Source organism: Echeneis naucrates, chromosome 7 (genome assembly GCF_900963305.1).
Source record: "Echeneis naucrates chromosome 7, fEcheNa1.1, whole genome shotgun sequence".
Classification (NCBI taxonomy): Eukaryota; Metazoa; Chordata; class Actinopteri; order Carangiformes; family Echeneidae; genus Echeneis; species Echeneis naucrates.
In genome coordinates, this window is record NC_042517.1 from 15,743,949 (window position 1) to 15,762,331 (window position 18,383).

The 18,383-nt window shown below is 41.6% G+C and overlaps 4 protein-coding genes across 13 annotated transcripts in view; 2 read left to right on the plus strand and 2 right to left on the minus strand.

Moving 5' to 3' along the window:
* The first annotated feature begins 1,743 nt into the window (after window positions 1-1,743).
* On the plus strand, window positions 1,744-5,857 carry cnbpa (CCHC-type zinc finger, nucleic acid binding protein a). Of its 2 annotated transcripts, none has more exons than XM_029505510.1 (5): window positions 1,744-1,828; window positions 3,898-4,018; window positions 4,268-4,333; window positions 4,501-4,699; window positions 4,860-5,857. In XM_029505510.1, exons 2-5 carry the CDS (start codon window positions 3,901-3,903, stop codon window positions 4,975-4,977), a joined length of 501 nt encoding a protein of 166 aa, XP_029361370.1. In that variant the 5' UTR covers window positions 1,744-1,828; window positions 3,898-3,900; the 3' UTR covers window positions 4,978-5,857. The 2 variants fall into 2 exon arrangements, with proteins under 2 accessions (XP_029361370.1, XP_029361371.1); XM_029505511.1 differs by having other exon boundaries at window positions 3,898-4,012.
* An 874-nt stretch (window positions 5,858-6,731) lies between these two features.
* On the plus strand, window positions 6,732-11,103 carry LOC115046745 (haloacid dehalogenase-like hydrolase domain-containing 5). Its single transcript, XM_029507321.1, has 8 exons — window positions 6,732-6,868; window positions 7,637-7,840; window positions 7,964-8,076; window positions 8,176-8,269; window positions 8,367-8,400; window positions 8,744-8,918; window positions 9,033-9,221; window positions 9,579-11,103. The coding sequence occupies exons 1-8, from the start codon at window positions 6,749-6,751 to the stop codon at window positions 9,976-9,978; spliced, it is 1,329 nt and encodes a 442-aa protein (XP_029363181.1). The 5' UTR covers window positions 6,732-6,748; the 3' UTR covers window positions 9,979-11,103.
* gp9 (glycoprotein IX platelet) lies at window positions 10,195-12,636 on the minus strand. The gene is made up of 2 exons (XM_029507322.1): window positions 12,478-12,636; window positions 10,195-12,185 (listed from the first exon to the last, which is right to left on the minus strand). The coding sequence occupies exon 2, from the start codon at window positions 12,182-12,184 to the stop codon at window positions 11,468-11,470; it is 717 nt and encodes a 238-aa protein (XP_029363182.1). The 5' UTR covers window position 12,185; window positions 12,478-12,636; the 3' UTR covers window positions 10,195-11,467.
* Window positions 12,637-14,105: 1,469 nt separating this feature from the next.
* iqsec1a (IQ motif and Sec7 domain ArfGEF 1a) overlaps window positions 14,106-18,383 on the minus strand; it is an 84,394-nt gene continuing 80,116 nt past the window's right edge. For 7 of the 9 annotated variants that reach the window (XM_029505626.1, XM_029505625.1, XM_029505627.1 and 4 more), the window contains one exon: window positions 14,106-17,186. In XM_029505626.1, coding sequence (XP_029361486.1) covers window positions 16,650-17,186 — 537 coding nt within the window. In that variant the 3' untranslated portion in view covers window positions 14,106-16,649. Of the gene's footprint in view, window positions 17,187-17,218; window positions 17,344-18,383 lie in introns of those variants that run through there. The other 2 variants (XM_029505632.1, XM_029505633.1) reach the window with 2 other exon arrangements.

Below are 18,383 nucleotides of genomic sequence, written 5' to 3' on the forward strand. Positions count from 1 at the left end.
CAGATGGCTCATAGGTCCTCTCAACAAGCTGGTGGTGACACCATCTGAGAATAAAGCAGCCCCATAAACGCCCGGTCAATGTGCCTTGGCAGCTTCTGTAAACATTGTTTCTTCAAAGGTGCAGCAGTCTTTTTTCATAAACCCATGTTCTGTCCTATTTAAAAGAGAATTATACTTATAGTCTAACCGTGTGCCTTTACAATTCTATCTGCTTTTCTGAATGGGGCATTTTCTAGCAGGTATCCCATCTGACAAATCACAGAAATGTAAAAATATCAAATTCTGTGGAGGGCAGGGCTTTGTCATTGTGGAGCGTTTTAAGGTCTTCCGCCGCACATGTAACAGCACCACATGATTGAATTCAACACTAGATATTATATTGACGAGATTAAGCGATTGCAAATTCACTTACCACATGCTGCTGGATTGACCCGTTTTCCCCCCAAAGATTCATAGATGCAAAATAGAAACAATGGGAAGAAGAAATCGCTTACTTGGAATTTAAACCCAAAGCCACCTTAAGGCTGAGATGAACGCTTCTTTCCCATTTATTGATCTGACTGAGCACTCAGGCCGGCCAGCTGAGATGTTTTCAGCTCACAAGAACTGTTTCCTCTTTCAGTCCTCATGTATGCAAAATATGATGCAGAAAGGGCTCGTTAAAAAAGAAGTGTCTGCCTCTGAGATATACCATGATATGAGAAATCACCCTGAAACACATGTACACCCCAGTTGGATTAGCTTGGCCATAGATTATTTTAGGCCTTTGTCATTTCACTTCAGGATACTTTTAGTTTTCAGGAATTGTCTTGAAGTTTGCTAAAACATTTCTGGAGGTTTGTTTCATTAGTTTAATTTCATTCATCAACACTGTGAACAGTTTATAAATTATAATTTGAGTTGTGCTTGCTTTATGCAAAATGCACAAAATTTGATTCTACATTATGTGTATAATTTATTAAAAACAATGTACAATTGTTTTTTTTATTTTTTCACCAGGCTGGTCTGTTACCAATAATCTTTACCCAATAAATTATACTCACACAGGAAAATATGCCGTTTACTTCCAATTAAATAGTGAAACAGTGACTGGAGTAGCATTTTCTGACAGTCATGCAGATGATTGAACTAATTTTACAAAGTTAATTCTGAGACATGTAATAAGTAGGCTTACTGTTCTAAGATAAGCTGCCTGAATGTGGTTCTTGGAGGGAGCAAAGAAGTTACTAAGATTGCACACATCTTATTGCTCACAAAAATCAATAGACTGCCTTTAAATGCAAATGTACTCAACCTGTTTCTAATTATACATGGGGTCAAGCCAACAATTAATGAATTATCACAGGAAAGCAGTCCACATTTCCAGATTTGATTAGAAATATCCAAGGTTATTCCCTTCATCCTATATGTCTCATATAGACTGTCCCTTTTTCTTTTTTGGAAATGAAACATTATTTTCAGTAACAGGCAATTTTCTGATGTTTAGTCCTTGTTATTGTATAAATACTTGAAGTTGTAACACAAGTGTTAATGGGACCGTAACACTGTCTTATGTTTGTAGTTCTAAGATGTGTTCAAAGTAAAAAAAAAAAAAGGTAAAATGCGTCTGGTTGATTTATGGAAAAAAAGAGTCATTCAATAACTATGATTGGCTGATTCGTAGAGGCGGTGTCCAGATATTGTCGTCTCTGATTGGCCACTTACAAAATATGTGACCAATGACGTTGCAGGTTTTTACTGAATGACAATTCAGGAACTCTTGCTTCTCACACCGCATGTAGCGCAAAGAAGGAGGCGTAAACACTGACACAGCTAGGTAGCCAGCAAGGTAAGCATCAAAACTGCACCAAAATTCATTTAGTCTGCACATGTCGGGTACGCGTAAACTTTGAAACGATACCGTTTTAAAATAAGCTCCGGCGTAAATGTAGGCGTTGTGTCGGGTTTCCTTTGTTAAAACGCGCTGCTTTGCTGAAGGCTCAGTGGAGGAGCATCGGGTCCTCAGTCCGGCCTGCTAGCGTTAGCTCGTCACAACGACTTTGGTGTCGTGCGCCCTGCGCGGGAAATTTTGTTTTTATGGTATATTCGCCTCAATACCCGTCGGGAATGATCTACTGCAAACCTTTTATCGCTGTAAGTGTCGGATCCTCGCTTTCTCTACGCGGAAAGAAGGTAGATCGTCGACTGAACCGTGCTTCTTGGTCGTGATTGGGAGGTGATGTGCTAGCATGTGCTAGCCAGCAGCACCCGTGTCTCGCGAGCACGCAGTAAAATCAACGTGACTAGGCCGACGTTAGCGTAGCTTCAACCTTTGGCATTTGATTTTGTTTTTACAAAGACTGAAAGAGGCCGGAGTCACATTATTTGGCTTATTTACATAGATGGGCCCCATTAGTTTTTAAACCAACCGAGAAATCGTAATATTGACGAGACTGCGTGCTGGTTGATTGAGGTGATGTTAGATCATCATAACACGATGCGATGTGACTGCCCTCTGGAGTTAGCTCACCAAGTTAGCATACAGTCCACGGCATGCTTTCAAAGCCATTTCAGTGGCAGCCAGCAGCGTGTTGCATTATATTGGACTGAGTTATGTCCAGCTGTCGGCACTTCTCTTTGGAAGGCTAGAAACGAGCTCTTACGTGGCTGCTACCAGTAACAGGAAAAAAAAAATCAATAAAAAAATATTTATTTATTCAGCAACTAGATCAGCGAAATGCATATTATATAAGCTTCAATTTCAGGCCCAATAGGTACCAGGATGACTCTTACAACAAGCAACAAGTGGGATTTTATATCAAGATGAGTATCTAAAATTCCATCCAGCTGCCTCGTGCTGTCATCTTATGTCCTCTTTTGGGCTTTTATTGCGAGTACCTTCATTACTCATTAACTCACATTCTTCCTGACTTGATGTCTTTAGCAGCAGTCAGCAAACTGAAGTTTGGCCTATGGCGATCACAACATGATTCCAATGTGGAAATCGTGTAAGTTAGTGTAGTAGTTAGTTTTAGTCCAAAGGCCGATTATGGTAGACTCCAGCTACAATTATTACCCCTTTGATTGTAGATTAGACCCCCTGGTAGTTACTATGTTAGACTGATTCATGCAGTTCTGAAGTGCTACACTGTAATTTGACCCAGACATGGAGAAAGCTGTGGAAATCATTGACTGAATATTTTTAAGCGGCAAAAGAAACCCGCACAGAAATTTGATTATTTTGTTCAATTTAATTTCCGATTAGGTTTGATGATGCTGTATATGTGACACATGGTGAGCACTGGCTGCACTGAGAGACGTGGCTTTTTCTGTGCATCAGTTTTCCAAATGTAATGGTGTAAACAGCTGCATCCTGATAATTGTTATTTTAAACGCTCAATAGATTTTCATACCAGGTATAATCAATCATATGTGCCTGGTAAAGCCAAAGCACATTATCTCAGTAAATGTGCAAATAGTGTAAATAGATTTGATGACCAGTGTGCTAGTTTAATGTGTTAATACTAAGCATCTTATTCGTTTGGGTCTGTTTACTAACCTTTTCCATTAAAAAAAAAAAAAAAGATATGGAAACAACACAAACCCATATCCCTCAGTAATAGCTTGTGACAGGTATGATTGTGCAGTTGAATTTTCTATCAATAAATTATCACTTTTTTTTCTGCTTGAAGGCCCATGCATGCACCTCATGCCAAGCAATGGGTCAGTGCTAAATTTAGTCAACCTTTTGGGAAATGAAGATACACACTAAGCTAATGCCACCATTTCTCACTGAAAAGAGTTAACTTCTTTTGTGTGGCATGAAATAATGGTGCACAACTGAAATGTGTCCAGTGTTTGAGATCATGGACAAATTCTAAACAATTTTGTTTACTGATGTGTTATGTGTTTGTTTAGGTAATGGAGATGAGCAGCAACAGTGAGTGCTTTGGATGTGGCCGCTCCGGGCATTGGATCAAGCATTGCCCCAATGCCAGTGGTGCACGTGGACGTGGCAGGGGTCGGGGACGAGGCAAGGGTACTATATACTATACAGGCTGCACCCAGTACAAGATAATTATTCCAAAATACCTTGGCTGCACGGTGTTCTTTTTTACTTCACTTGTGTTATTAACGTGTAGCTATAGTTTTGGGACTGTAGATGGGTCTCAGCACAGAGTTCCTGATGGAATATATTAATTTTGGCAAATGCCTTGGGAGTCAAGGCACAAATTAAAAGCTTGTAGTGATTTAATCTTGTTGCACCAATCTGTCTTTCCCATTACAGAGCTGTTCTGCTATCGTTGTGGAGACCAAGGACACATGGCCAGGGATTGTGACCAGACTGAGGATGGTGCGCATTTCAATTCTTTCCTTGTTAATCTTAACTTGGTTGATGTGAGTTGGTATCTGTTTACAACACAACTAGAGAGGGAATTATCAATAACATTGAATGTTTTAGCAGGCAAATAACATTTTCCTGACGACAAAACATTTAACAACTACCCCCCATCTTTGTAGCGTGCTACAACTGTCACAGGAGTGGCCACATTTCCCGGGACTGCAAGGAGCCTAAAAAGGAGAGAGAGCAGCTCTGCTACACCTGCGGCAAAGCTGGTCACATGGCCCGTGACTGTGATCATGCCAATGAGCAGAAGTGCTACTCCTGCGGTGGGTTTGGCCACATCCAGAAACTCTGCGATAAGGTGAAATGTTACAGGTGAGTGTTGCCATGAAGCCCTGCTGTACCACACCAAGGTTCTAGTTTTTTGGAGATCATTTAACAACTTGGAGTCAACTGTTTATGATCTTAACGATATGTTGCTGATTTCAGTTTGAAGTAACCCAACTCTAATCTTGTGTCTCCCCCATCCCCTTAGGTGTGGCGAGATTGGTCATGTTGCTGTGCACTGCAGTAAAGCCAGTGAGACTAACTGCTACAACTGCGGAAAGGCAGGCCACCTGGCAAAAGAGTGCACCATTGAAGCCACCGCATAATCAGTGCCCTCTGTTGCCCCTCCTTTTTTCAGATTGATGGTTGGTTGTATTATTTTCTCTGAATCCTCTTCACTGGCCAAAGGTTGGCTAACAGAGGCTAGTCCCAGGCCAGTGAGCCTCTCGACATGTAATACAAAGAAAGGGGTGAAAAAAATATCTTTCTGCATTCAATACAAAAATGTTTTAGTTTGGTAGCGGTGTTATGTATAATGCTTTGTTAAAGAACCCCCCCTTTCCAAGCCACTGGTGATCAGAGATGAATAAATGGGACTAAACATATGGGAATCTATAGGACCTCTGAGCTTGTGGAAATGAGTCTCAGTAAAATGAGATAGAAGAAGGGAGTAAATAGAAACCGAACTTCCATGTATGGTTATTTTGGTTTGTTTTAGTGGGATCTGAGTTGGCCAAGAGAGTATGACATGGAAACAGTTCATAACATGATGCATTTCAGCCCTACAAGCAGCAATGAGGGCGATAACTAACTACATGTTATATTGCTAAGATATAAAAAATTTTGGAAGTATTAAAAGATACATTCTTTTATAGAACTCTGTTTACAATTTAAATATCACTTGGTAGTCCAAGGTAGACTTTTCCTTTTAAAATGGCTTTGGAATTTTTTTTTTACCTTGGCAAAATTTAACATCAAGAACAGTTGTCAGAAACAGCAGAATTAGGAGTTATTTGGGAATGAAAAATGTTTTCACAGAAATCAAAATGTTATTTTTGTACAATATCACTTAGACTACTGTATAAATACCATTTGCTTGTACTCAGTTTTTAAGTCGGAAGGAAAGTGCAACTGAAGTCCTAGAAAATAGAAATGTAATTTTAAACTATCAATAAAGCTGGAGGAGCACGGGGAAGACGTGTCTGATTTAAGTTGAAATTTCAATGCTTTTTTTTTTTTTTTTTTTTTTTTTTTTGGAAATGCGTTTGCAAGTGTTTGTCTCGTCTCAGGTGAGCCGCTCATCTTCGCTGTGTGATAATTACTGGACTTCACAGAAGACCACATCCAAACAAGGATTACACTCAGCTGCAGCACACATAGTGGACTCCAGTTTATTTGGTCCACGTTTTATGGTTACAACTCAGCCATATTTGTCTTGGCACAACCACACTTGTCTGCAGAGCTTAAAATTAGGTTTTCAATAACAGGACAGCAAAGGTGAATCCCCAAAGAGAGTCCTGCTGTCCCTTAAAAGGCTCAGATTTCCCTCTCGAACCCATTCTGGTTTCTTGCAGCAGAATTTAGCCGCCCTGAGGCGTAAAATGGAGAACACGGTCTGGAGGTGCACCAGTATCCATGTTGTGTTCACTGACTTGCAGCATGGGTGACCCCACCCCCCCACATCCTCATTGTGCATTATACACACACAAAAGCTGTTGTGTGCGGTGTGGATCACAGTCACTGTGAGCCTCACCGTGCGTGGCGCAGCAGCGTGCGGTGATCCGCAGAGGTTGAGGTGGGGAAGCTCCCCCTCGCTGTCTTAAAATGGCAGCGGGGGTAGCTGTGCAGACGCAGCTCTGCGGCTCCTCCCAGCAGAGAGATGCACACAAAGACCCGCCTACTCCTCATATGTCGTCACCGGGTCTCAGCCAGTCAAGTGAAAAAGGAAAAGAAGCGTCTGAGAAAACAAGCCGAGCACCCCGAGCCGGCTCACGCCTGATGCGGGATCGCCGTGATCCGTCTCGCTTTTCGTTCTTTCTTTTCTTTTTTTTTTTTTTTTTTTTAAAGAAAGCCAGTAACTGGTGATAAATAAAGGAAATGAAGGGACTGGTGCCGTTTTGCCGGGGTTTGTTCACCCTCAGTAACAGTCAAGCCAGACGGAAAGCTGTGATTGTCGGTTCTCGATGCGGGTTTTGCGGAACTCGGTCAAATGGCAAGGTACAGTGGGAGCTGTAGGCTCAGGCGAACAATGCGATGTCGACACAGCCATACTTTGTTTAGATGTTTTTTTTTTTTAATTATCATAATTAAAATCGACGTTGCATACAATGTTGCATGCAACTGAAGTGAGGTGTGGGTGCCCTGGCAGGAGATGTAGCACCGCGGAGATCACCAGATGTAGCTCGCTGGCTACTGCATCCCCCCCCCCCCCCCCCCCCCCCCCCATGAGAAAGAACAGCCGCAGATACGCCGTGTTCCCAGCTTGTTTTCTCAGCCCCAGTTAACAGAAAAACATTGACGACAAAGCACACAAGGGATCTGTTACATGTGTGTCCGGACAGCTCTACGATGGTTTGTTATATACTAACAATGTGACCAAACCCCCTCTGCCCTGCTGTGTCCCCACAGGCTCCCCTCCAGGGGTTCTCTGAGGCTGCAACATAAATAAAAGGCCCACATCAGTCAACTATGTCACCGATGTTACTAGAAAAGCGGTATAATGTGTGGAATCAATAATCAAATATTACACATAATGTAAGCTCATTTAACAAGATTAACTGTTCTCACAGTTGACAGTTGACAAACTCCCGTTTGTTCTCCTCTTTAATAAATGGACACATTAAAGCCTTAATGAGATTCACAGTTTCACCCTGACTAATGATTATTTTGATCAGCTATTATTTTTGTCCTAAATCCACACTGTGGTGCTTTCAGGACAAAACTGTGCTCTTTGATTAACCAGTGGCTTGTCCTTCCCTTCAACAGCCACAGCCAAGCTTCGGGCTGTTGTTTGACATTGATGGCGTACTCGTCCGGGGAAGGATGCCAATCCCTGCAGCGAGAAAGGCGTTTGAGAAGTTGGTCGACTCTCAGGGACAGTTTGTGGTGCCACTTGTTTTTGTCACAAATGCAGGGAATTGCCTGCGACAAACTAAAGCAGACCAGCTCTCTCACATCCTGGGAGTACCTGTGAGTTATCAGGCCGGCGGTGGAGAGGACGTTTTTGATTGGATAAAACATACATTTCTGGTTTATCATCTATGTCCTACTACCTCTCCTATTAACCTTTCTTCTCACTTGATTTGCATGCAGATCACACAAGATCAAGTCATCATGTCCCACAGTCCTTTGAGGATGTTTAAGAAGTTCCATGATAAGTGTGTGCTGGTGTCAGGACAAGGACCAGTCCTGGAAATTGCTAAAAAGTATCCTTGAATCCTAGTTTGCAAGATTTTTTGCACATTACTTAATAGAGGCTCTATTTGAATAATTAACACTGTTTCTCCTTAACGCACTGTCTTTAGTCTGGGCTTCAAGAATGTTGTTAGTATTGATATGCTGAGGGAATCATACCCATTGCTGGACATGGTGGATCACAACAGGAGACCCAAACTGCTGGTTCGTTATTGCATATTATTTAAATGTTGATTTAGTCAGTTGATTTACTTTTGTCACCCTCAACAGGAGATTCATAGTTTCCTTTATGTCATTGCAGTCCAATCCTGTTTGTAACTTTCCTAAGGTCGAAGGTGAGAACATTCAACTCTATATCATCCTCAATGTGAATGAAGTTTTTGTCCTTTTGACATCTGCTTTGTCAGAGTTTTATGTCTCAACAGTTACAACTGGGAACAATAAGATGTTGTTGGGCTCTCCATTCACCTCAGTTAAACTTCTGGGGACTCACTTGGATTTAAAAATGTGTGACTAGATTTTGGTGATTATAGTTCAAAGTCACAAAGCATGTTTTTGGACACAATTTAACACAAATGTGTGTAGGATAAAATGGGAGACTAGGATTGTGTTTAGGCAGTAAATGTTTGTATTAACATGACAATGATTGCACATTCACTTACATAATTCAACATGCAGCTGTGGTTCTGTTCGGGGAGCCGATTCGATGGGAGACCAACCTGCAGCTGATAGTTGATGTCCTGTTGACTAATGGTAACCTCAGCAGTGTTCACCAAATCCAAAAGATGCCTCACCTCCCCTTGCTTGCCTGCAACATGGACCTCATGTGGATGGCAGAGGCACATTCTCCACGGTAACCTTTCAAAACAAGTGCTGTCACAGAAAATGCAAAAGAATTGGCAACTAAAGCTGTGTCCTGGAAGCTGCTGAATGAACAAGCCACAATATCTTTCTTATTTTGCCTCAGGTTTGGCCATGGGACATTTCTTGTGTGCCTAGAAAACATTTACAAGAAGATAACAGGCAAAGATCTGAAGTACGAGGCTCTCATGGGAAAACCCAGCGAGCTGACCTACCACTTTGCAGAGTACCTCATCAGAAGCCAGGCCATGCAGCGGCAATGGAAACTTCCCATCACTTCCCTTTATGCCATAGGGTAAGACACCAAGTTCCTATTTTGCAAATGTACTGAACAGTACAGGAGAAACATTAAGGAAACAGTCAGACTTTCACCATCATCAGAATACACTTTTAAAATGCAGTCCATTGAAAGGAAGAGGTGCTGCAGAATAATAATGAGGTAACCTGAATGAGATGTTGCTCTAACGAGCCCTAACCTTCCCTTACAGCTCACCACAAGAGTTTCATAACTTGTTTGTTTAACTTAAAATTTTTTATCACGTCATTTATTTAATAGCGTCTTTGTCTGTGTGGTAGCATAGATCAGTGGAAAATAAAAGCATTCTTTCATGTGCTAGGCACTGAGAAACCTTTTCATTTTCTGCACTCTCAGGGATAACCTTATGACGGACATTTATGGCGCCAACCTATACAACCGCTACCTGGAGGAGAGGGTTGCCAGAAAGAACCCCAAAGCCATTGCCAAGATGGCGGCCGTCACAGGATCCACCACTGCAGTGCCACAGGAGGAGGAGGAGATTGACAACCTGCGGGAGAGCAAGTTAGCGCTCCCTGCGGCAACTTCCTGTAAGTCTGTCCTCGTCTGCACCGGGGTGTACAACCCCAAAGCAGGGGTGCCTTCTGATGCCAACCACTGCATCAAAGAGACTGTGTTTCATGGGCACCGGGACTTCAGATTTGACCCTGCTTTGGTGGAACCAGGCAACATTGTGCAGGACGTGGCAGATGCCGTAGACCTAATCTTCGAGCAGGAGAAGTTTGTGCCTAAGTAGAGTTTTGAAATAACAGGTGTTATGTGATGATGGGGGCACAAGTAGAGGAAGAATAGGAAATATAACTAGGCATACCATTTAATGCATAAACCTGGAGGAGCCCAACACTGTGGACATGGTTTTACAACCTGACAGGGCATTAACAAAATGTGGACCATCTCATAAAATTTCAACACTGAGAAAAACTTTAGAGAAAATCAATCACATAACTGGTGAAGTCAACTACTCTTTTATATTGTTTTTGTGATAGTCTTTAATTACCTGTTTTTCATTAAGGAAAATTTTAAGATCTGCCTTATTTGATCCGACTAAGTATTTTTTTAGATGATAGTAATGTTTTAGATTATTATAAATCCTAAAATCATCCTATATTTATTACAAGAATTTACCTGCGTTTTTAAGAAGCATATACAGCTAACATTTGACCTTTATTCTCAAGGTGACTTTTTATCATTGCATTTTTAGTCATTTGTTTACCCATTTTTCCTGGAAAATCTATGCATGGATATAAGAGTAATACTTGTACTGTAAAAAAAAAAAAAAAAAAATGTTTTGATGTGCAATATTGCCCTCTAATTGTACTGTCTGTCTGCATTATGTCTAGTTGTTGAGAGCCTTGACCGATATTTGCACAGATCAGACTTCCCTCCTTTTAAATGTAAACATACCTTTCTGCCATTACCTGTTTATTATAATGTTGACATTTTAATTCCAGAAGTAAAAGCAACAACAAAAAAAAAAGAGTATATAGATGCAAGTACAATGTCCATTAGATGCTTTAACCATCCCATAATTTATCATCTGTAGTAGTTCATTCATTGTAAATACCTTAAGAAAAGAACAGTCGCACAACCGTTGTGAACTGTTTGTTTGTCTGTTTTTAATTTAATAAGAAAAGAGAAACTATTTCTCGAAGGCCCATAGACCTCACACGTGGGGCACATATAATGCATATGCTTTATGTAGAGGAGTAGTTCCCAACCAAGGGCCATGAAGGTATTGCAGGTGGGACAAGAAATCATTCACAAACAGTGCAGCACATTCTGGTGCTGCTGTACCACATGGTAGTAAAAGGAAGAATAAACAGACAGGTGGCCTTACTTCCATCAACAAAAAAAAAAAAAAAAAAAACACAGTCTTTTCGTTATCATTAAAGGGAAAAAAGGTAACATTTGATATGACCTCCGTATTGTTGTGGACTCACACGTGGGCCACCAACAGACTTACCCGAGAGATTTTGAAGGGGGTTAGGTTTTGGAGCTACCGACATAAACATTTCCAAAAGGTTCAATTCATCTCCAACAGAGTAAGAAGGCAAAATTAGCCAAATTAGATGACATTGTATTGTAAATAATATTTTACCTGGAAGAAGTCTTAGGAAATAGTGGAAAAAAAACCTAAATCATAATATTGTTTTGGGACAACTTAGATGGATAGAAACATCTCTAAAGGGAGAAATTCCAACAGCGAATTATCCAAAAAAGGTCTCTCAGACAGCCTTTATCTTTATATTGTGCTTCTTGTGCAGTACATCTAGAACTTGTGGTAGTAACTCCATGTTTGTAGGTGGCTTCAGCTCATCTGTTGAACTGTACATTGCTGTACTCAGCCTCCTCCTGCGTTTGGGTTTCAGTGATAGGAAAGAGTCAGCCTTGAATCCTGTGTGTCTCTCATCTATGGGCAGAGTGAAGGTGGATGCCCTGGCTAGTCTCAGGCTCCACAGAAGAAGAACAATGATGCAGCATAGGAACACTCCCAGCACAACATTGTAAATGCCACTGCAGGAGCTTGTCGGCACACAGGAAGAGAAATAGTCATCACTGAGCTCAGTGATGGCTCTCTGAGCCACAGAGCTCGGGCTGGCGCAGGTGGGCGTCTTCAAAACAGTATTTCTGTTCTTTAGCAACCAGTTCCTCAGGTATTGGATCCTGCAGTCACAATTGAAGGGGTTCCCAGATAGTGAGACCTTTTTCAGTCCGACCAGTCCGTCAAAGAGGCCTGGAGACACTGAGGTGAGCCCATTTCCCTGTGCTTGGAGCTCTGTGGTGTCTGAAGGCAGCAGGCGCAGCTCCATGAAGTTCCAAGAGCTGCAGTTTATTTTCCGACCAGTAGACAGGATGACTGAACATAGGCGTGGTTGGCCAAAGGAAAACACACTTGATGTGACCCAAAGGAGGAAGACAACCGAGCTTAACCTGGGAAGCATCCTGCAAGATGAGAAAAATGTTATTTCTTATATGCTTTGTAATTAAAAGTTGGCTTAGTGCTTCACAGAGTGCTTACAGCACAGAAACCAGCAAAATCACATGGGCATAAAGCTGTGGATTAATGCAAAATGACACTGAACGAGTTCAAAACTATCCAGTATGTAACCTGAATACAACATTTCTGTGAAACCTGAAGTTGGGACAAAGATAAATATTACGATATGAGGCAATGAAAAAAATTACTGTGTGATGTCCTCATCACAATGTTTAAAAAAAAAAAAAAATTACAAACCTTTTTCAAGCCAAGTTGGATGTTTCTATTTGGGGTGTCAATCATCCTTTACATCTCATTATGCATTCACAGCTTTGTTCTGTATTCCTTTTGAACCTCAGAGTATGTCCGAAGTTGTCCTGACCTGAAGCTGTCCCTGGCTTTGTAAACAACACCTGATTAAACTGCCAATAGATCCAACACAGAGTGTGAGGAGTGCACCAATAACAGTGCACAGTCGTAGCACATGACATGAGGGAAATCCGCCTGCTTTCAGGAGATAAGAATTTATCTATGAGGAAGAGCTGGGGAGGCCATCTGAAGCGCTGCCATACTGTGTTCATCGCTGACAAGCATTTCAGTGCTGAGGGCCAGACGGAGGCACCTCACTGCAGAACACAGCTGGGAGCATGTGCAGCTTTGTGGGGATTTGAATGAGATATTTTTGCAGCCATCTTCAAAACGAGTTTGACCCCCCCCCCCCCCAAAATAAAAAAAAAAATAAAAAAAAATAAAATAAAATATATATATATACATATATTTTTTTTTTTTTGGGGGGGGGGCTCAAATTCGTTCTGTATATATATATATATATATATATATATATATATATCAATCAAATACATTTGAGCTACAAAGCAAAATAGACATCTGCCATTGCTACATAAAAAAAAGTAATGCCACGCTTCCACTGTGTCAGGCTCTACTTTCACCCATAGGTGGTGTAATGGCATGGCGATACATTTCCATTAGTGTCGCTGCATTGGTGGAAATGCTGCAATGCCGGTAGAATTATATTGTTGAGTCCTGAGAGCGTGCAGATAAAGCACTAATGGGAAATGCATTATACGAAAGAAGTTTCACTTTCCGTTGAGATGAGGAAGCAGGCAGAGAAAATGTACGAAGTACAAAAACCACACATCAGTACCATAAGTCATATATTTGTTTATTTCGCGTTCTCAACATTGTCACAGTTGAAGTTTTACAATAACTGGGGTCTTTACTGACTCACTACTCACTGTACAAACAGAATGCACATATAAATGAGGCCGTTCTTGTGTTTTCCTTTGTTTTGTTTTTTTAAAAATGTGTCTCACGCCACACTGAACAGCTTCCAGCAGGATGTGTGTACGTTTGCCTGTGTGTACAGTATGCATGTGGGTATGTGCGTGTAAATTGTGGGTTGCATGTATGAAAAGAGAGCTGGATGTAAATGGCAACGAACTTTCTAACAGTCAGTTTTTTAAAATTATTTTTACAGCAAATGTCAGTTCACGACAGCTGGAGGCCGAGACAATCGATATGTTCATATTTAAACCCTCACATCCATCTATGAGGTGATGTATATACATCCTGGTCTTGACTGCAGAATAGAGTACTGATCATATACACATTATGTACAGCCCCAGTCTTGGTCCCTTTACAGTTTCATAAAGATTAACCCTCAAACCATATAGTTTCAGTTTACACATCAAAATCCCATATTTACACGATGAAAGCCCTCAACAACAGAAGTGCAATGTTCTTCATGTTTGTAATGTACACAATGGCTTTGTGGATGAAATGCATGCTGAGCTTCATTAACTACCAGCCTAACATGGAACAACTAGAGCACGTCAACATCAGGGAAATTCAAAAATAGTCAAAACCGAAAGAGAAAGTTAAAATTTCTAGGCTGATCTTTTTTTTTTTTTTTTTTTTTAATCCCATCAGCTCACAGTGAGTAGGACACATGATGCATCAGATCCATGCAGTGCATTGTTGGGGTACGTTCTCACAAAGAATGAATGTAGACACTGGAAGCACTACAAAACACAAAAATAAATGACAAATATTCCTTGGTTTTTATATCGTCCGCAGATTTCAGAAATAGAGCGAAAATATACGGAGTCAATGGAAAGACACATTCAGCTGATCAATGATGTCCCGTTAGGCGATATGTCTGCCATCTGACCGTTCTTTGTTAATGTGTGAGAGAAAGCCCGACTTATGGCAAAGGTTTTCTTTGTGAATGTTAAAATACATTTACAACCTGAATATTGGGACAAACAGATTACTGCCACTAATTTACACACTAGAATAGACTCTTATTTGTAGAATGTAGAAAGTTATTCTTTACATATACCCAGGTCCTCTGTTCAGTTTGCATTTTGTATAACTGCATTTCCTGAAAAAAATGAAAGTGTTCTTTCATATGTGCTTATCCAGCAAAATATTTCTGTTCAGCCCAAAGAGAAGCATATTCCTTTTATTAAAATATATACACACATTCCTCTTTCTACTGTGAACTGTATAAGTATTTATATATTCTTGAATGAAAAAAGATTTTATTTATTTTATTTTTTTTTTTTTTTCACCTGAATCTCATCCTGGACAACAAGATAACAGACTTACCACCACTCTCAAGTACAAGTCTGCATTTTCTGAACATGATTGCACTTAAACTTGCTATGGTAACACTGATTTTGTTATACAATGTGCAGAGGATAGCCTCACATCAATAACATTACATGCAAAATAATCACTCACTACACATTCCACTGAACTCCAAGTCTGTATCTCTTGTAAGACTACGAGGACAGCCACACATTAATTTAGTGAAAGACTCTGACAGGGGTCGATAATCAAAACAATGAAAAAAAACAAAAAAAACAAAAACAAAAAACCAATAAATAATGACCCAACATGAAAAATGCACAAATTGCAGGGACACCTTGTTCTTAATGTACAAAATCAGTACAAAGATATTGCACACATGATAGAAAAATGATGAAAAAAAAATGCTCGACTATGTAAGAACCGATTTTGTTCACTCACCACACTTTGTTGGTGAATTGACAAAAACAAAATAAAATAAAATAAAATAAACAAGGCAAAAGGAGAGTTGAAGTATTTGATTTTGATTTTGAAGAGTCAGGAGAGAGCAGCTGTTGGATATGCGAAAGGCAACAGACTTAACATGTTCACCGCATTCTCTGGGTTCATCTGTAACACGAGCCTCCAAGTGTCTTTCCACACATGACCTTTGTCACCCCACCACCCCCACCCCCACTTAAACAGCCACCATACCGAACTGAGATTAAACCAACCAATTGCCCCAGTTTATCACCTTGTGAGAGTTGACAGGAAGTCTGCCTAGAAGCATCAGCTGTGATAGCACATCATTTCCACGCCCATATGCAACAGCTGCCATCCAGAGGCTCCGTCTGATCCATTTGAAAGGCAAAAATTCAGAGCAGATTATAGGCTGGACTGAATGGGAGTTCACTCCTGTCAGATTTACATCCCTTTACCACAGAGTCAGTATAATACTGATAAAATTCATTTTTGCTGATAATAATAATTGTAAGTATAATCTTACAAATTACTTTACGCACAATATATACTGTACATGAAGTCTTGACTAAATAGATTATGCATTAATAATTGGCACATTTATTTATGAGAGCTAGGAGACAACACATATAGCTGTCATCTACAGTAAATACAGCACTAAAACTACTATGACTGAGATGGTCGACTCAGTTGTTTACCTGTCCTTTGATTTAAGTTAGTGTGAAATGATTATACCTAAGGTCTTCACTACATATGAGCTCTACAGGAGGCAACAACAAGTAGCATTCATATAATGGGAGGGTCTGCAAACCAAGTAGTTGAGAGTTGACGTCTTAAAAGGCTGTGCACAAGAGATTACGCCGTCACTGCGACAGAGAAAACAGTCAGCCATATTCTCGTCTCAGGTCATCTTTCCTCCTTGATTATGTGAAGGTAAGACAGGCTATTGAGGAGATGAAGAAGTGTGGAGCGACTTGTTGAGAAAACACAGTTTCTCTTCAGCTGTCACGGCCGGGCTGTGGATGTATTTGTGTGTATGGAAAACAAAAAGCATCTTCCTGTATAGAGCTCCCCCTCCCAGCCCCCCCACCCCACCCCAAACCCCTGACAGGGCCAAGCCCTTGATCAGGCAAACTAGTAAAAGGCCCCTAGTGGAAGATTTGAGTCCGATTTCCATCCTGCATATTTGTTGGACCTGGAGGTGAAAAAGGTTGGACTGCGTGTGATTGGTTTCCGTCACAGCAGCGGTAAAACACAGTGGACAGGCCATAGAGTTATGCTGTCAGTCCCTTTGGTGTAAGCAATTGTCCCTCTGTAATTCAGTTCCCTCCATGCTTCTCCTCTCTGTGTTCGGAGCATCACACTACGGTGCTGATGCCACTGTGTTTGGGTTTTGGTCCGCCAGGTGCCGAACCGGCCTGCTGACTGTGGTGGTGCGTACCGTGCTGGGAGTGTGAGGTGTGGTGGGAATGCTGGCTGTAATGGCTGTGCTGTGAATGGCCATGTTGGTGTGCATGTGGGGCGTAGGCTGGGTGCTGGTGGTACTGCGTGTGGGGAGGGGGGTGGTAATGGTGATGGTGGTGGTAGGGCGGCGGGTTCTGTGGGACTTGACAGTACTGAGGATGGTGACCTTGGAGTTGGGCCTGCACCGCATGTGCCACCTGTGCTGTGTGGTGTAGATTGGTGGGGTGGGGCTTGTGGGAAATGAGGGTAGGGTGGCCGGCTGGAGGGTACGGGGGGTGACTCTGGGATGGCAGCTTGCCTCGCTTGCTGCCGAATAGTGACCCGAGGATGGAGGTTGATGCTGAGTTAGGGATGGAGGGATGGCTACGAGGTGCGCCCTCACGTGGCGTGGTGGCTCTCCGGCGTGTGTGGGGACTGCTAATGATGGACCCCTGCAGGGAGGAAACAAGGCAACAGCATGTCTGTCAGACACTGTGCAAGTGTGACAGCACAACAGCTACTAAACTACAGTTGCAAGGCACCAGCAGGGTGAATTCACACTTGTCTTATTTGAGGTAAACAAGTAGCAAAATGTTATAGGGCATGCAAATGAGGAACTAAAAATGTTGTCATGATAAGCAGTCACAACACCAAGAATATTTCAGCTTGGGCCAACACTTCTTGATCAAAGTCTCCTGTCCTCAAAGGAGCTCTGCTATTAAAGAGTTAAACGGCCTAAAACAATAAACCTGCAACAACAGCCGTTACCATTGGGCAGATGAATAATGACATCAACGAGGGCAGAAAAAGACAACATTGCATCGTCATTACAGCCAGGGTGCCAAACCCTTCAAGAGTCACACATGCAGCATGTTCTAATCAATGGAGGCAACGTTTCCACATGCAGAGGATGTGACAGGCAAACTCATCATCCACAGATTAGCATTCAACTAGACGTCAGAAGGCAGGAGGAACTAAGCTCTTGTGTGAAAACTTCACAACAGGCCTGGGCTCTTGCCCCGCTACTCAATCATCACTCCAAAAAGAAAAAAAACAACAACAAACAAACAAAAAACAAAACAAGTTTTTCCTTGCTTTTCACATGCTGCATCTAAGACTGGAGAAAGACCATATGACAACTCTGAAAGCAGGATGAAATTTTCATGTTCCCAGACTTCAACCCAACACATGAACTCATGGACACATGAAATGAGTGAAAGATGAATGAATGAAATCCACATCTTTAGAAGTCCGTGTGAAACCCATCAGTAGTCCTCTACCAATAGCTACGGTCCTCCCTGAACCTTACAGCATTTAAGAGAAATTGAAGATAAGAAAACAAGTAAGACCCGGATAGGGAGAGGAGGGGCTGCTGAAGATGTACCGTTTTCTAGTGTCGCACAGAGCTACCACCCTGCCAGAGAGAAGAAGAAGAACCAAATGAAAACCGCTTGGATGTGATTGAATGACAGACAGACAGGCGACAAGGGGAGGGTTTAAGGGAGGGATTAGTAGAGTCATGCTTGTCTGCAGATAAAAGTGGATATCGGTCATATAACCAATGACCAAAACAGGAGATTTCTGGCTTCCAAAAAAAAAAAAGGGGGGGGGGGGGGCACGTTCAGAGGCAGGCAACCCATGCATGCACA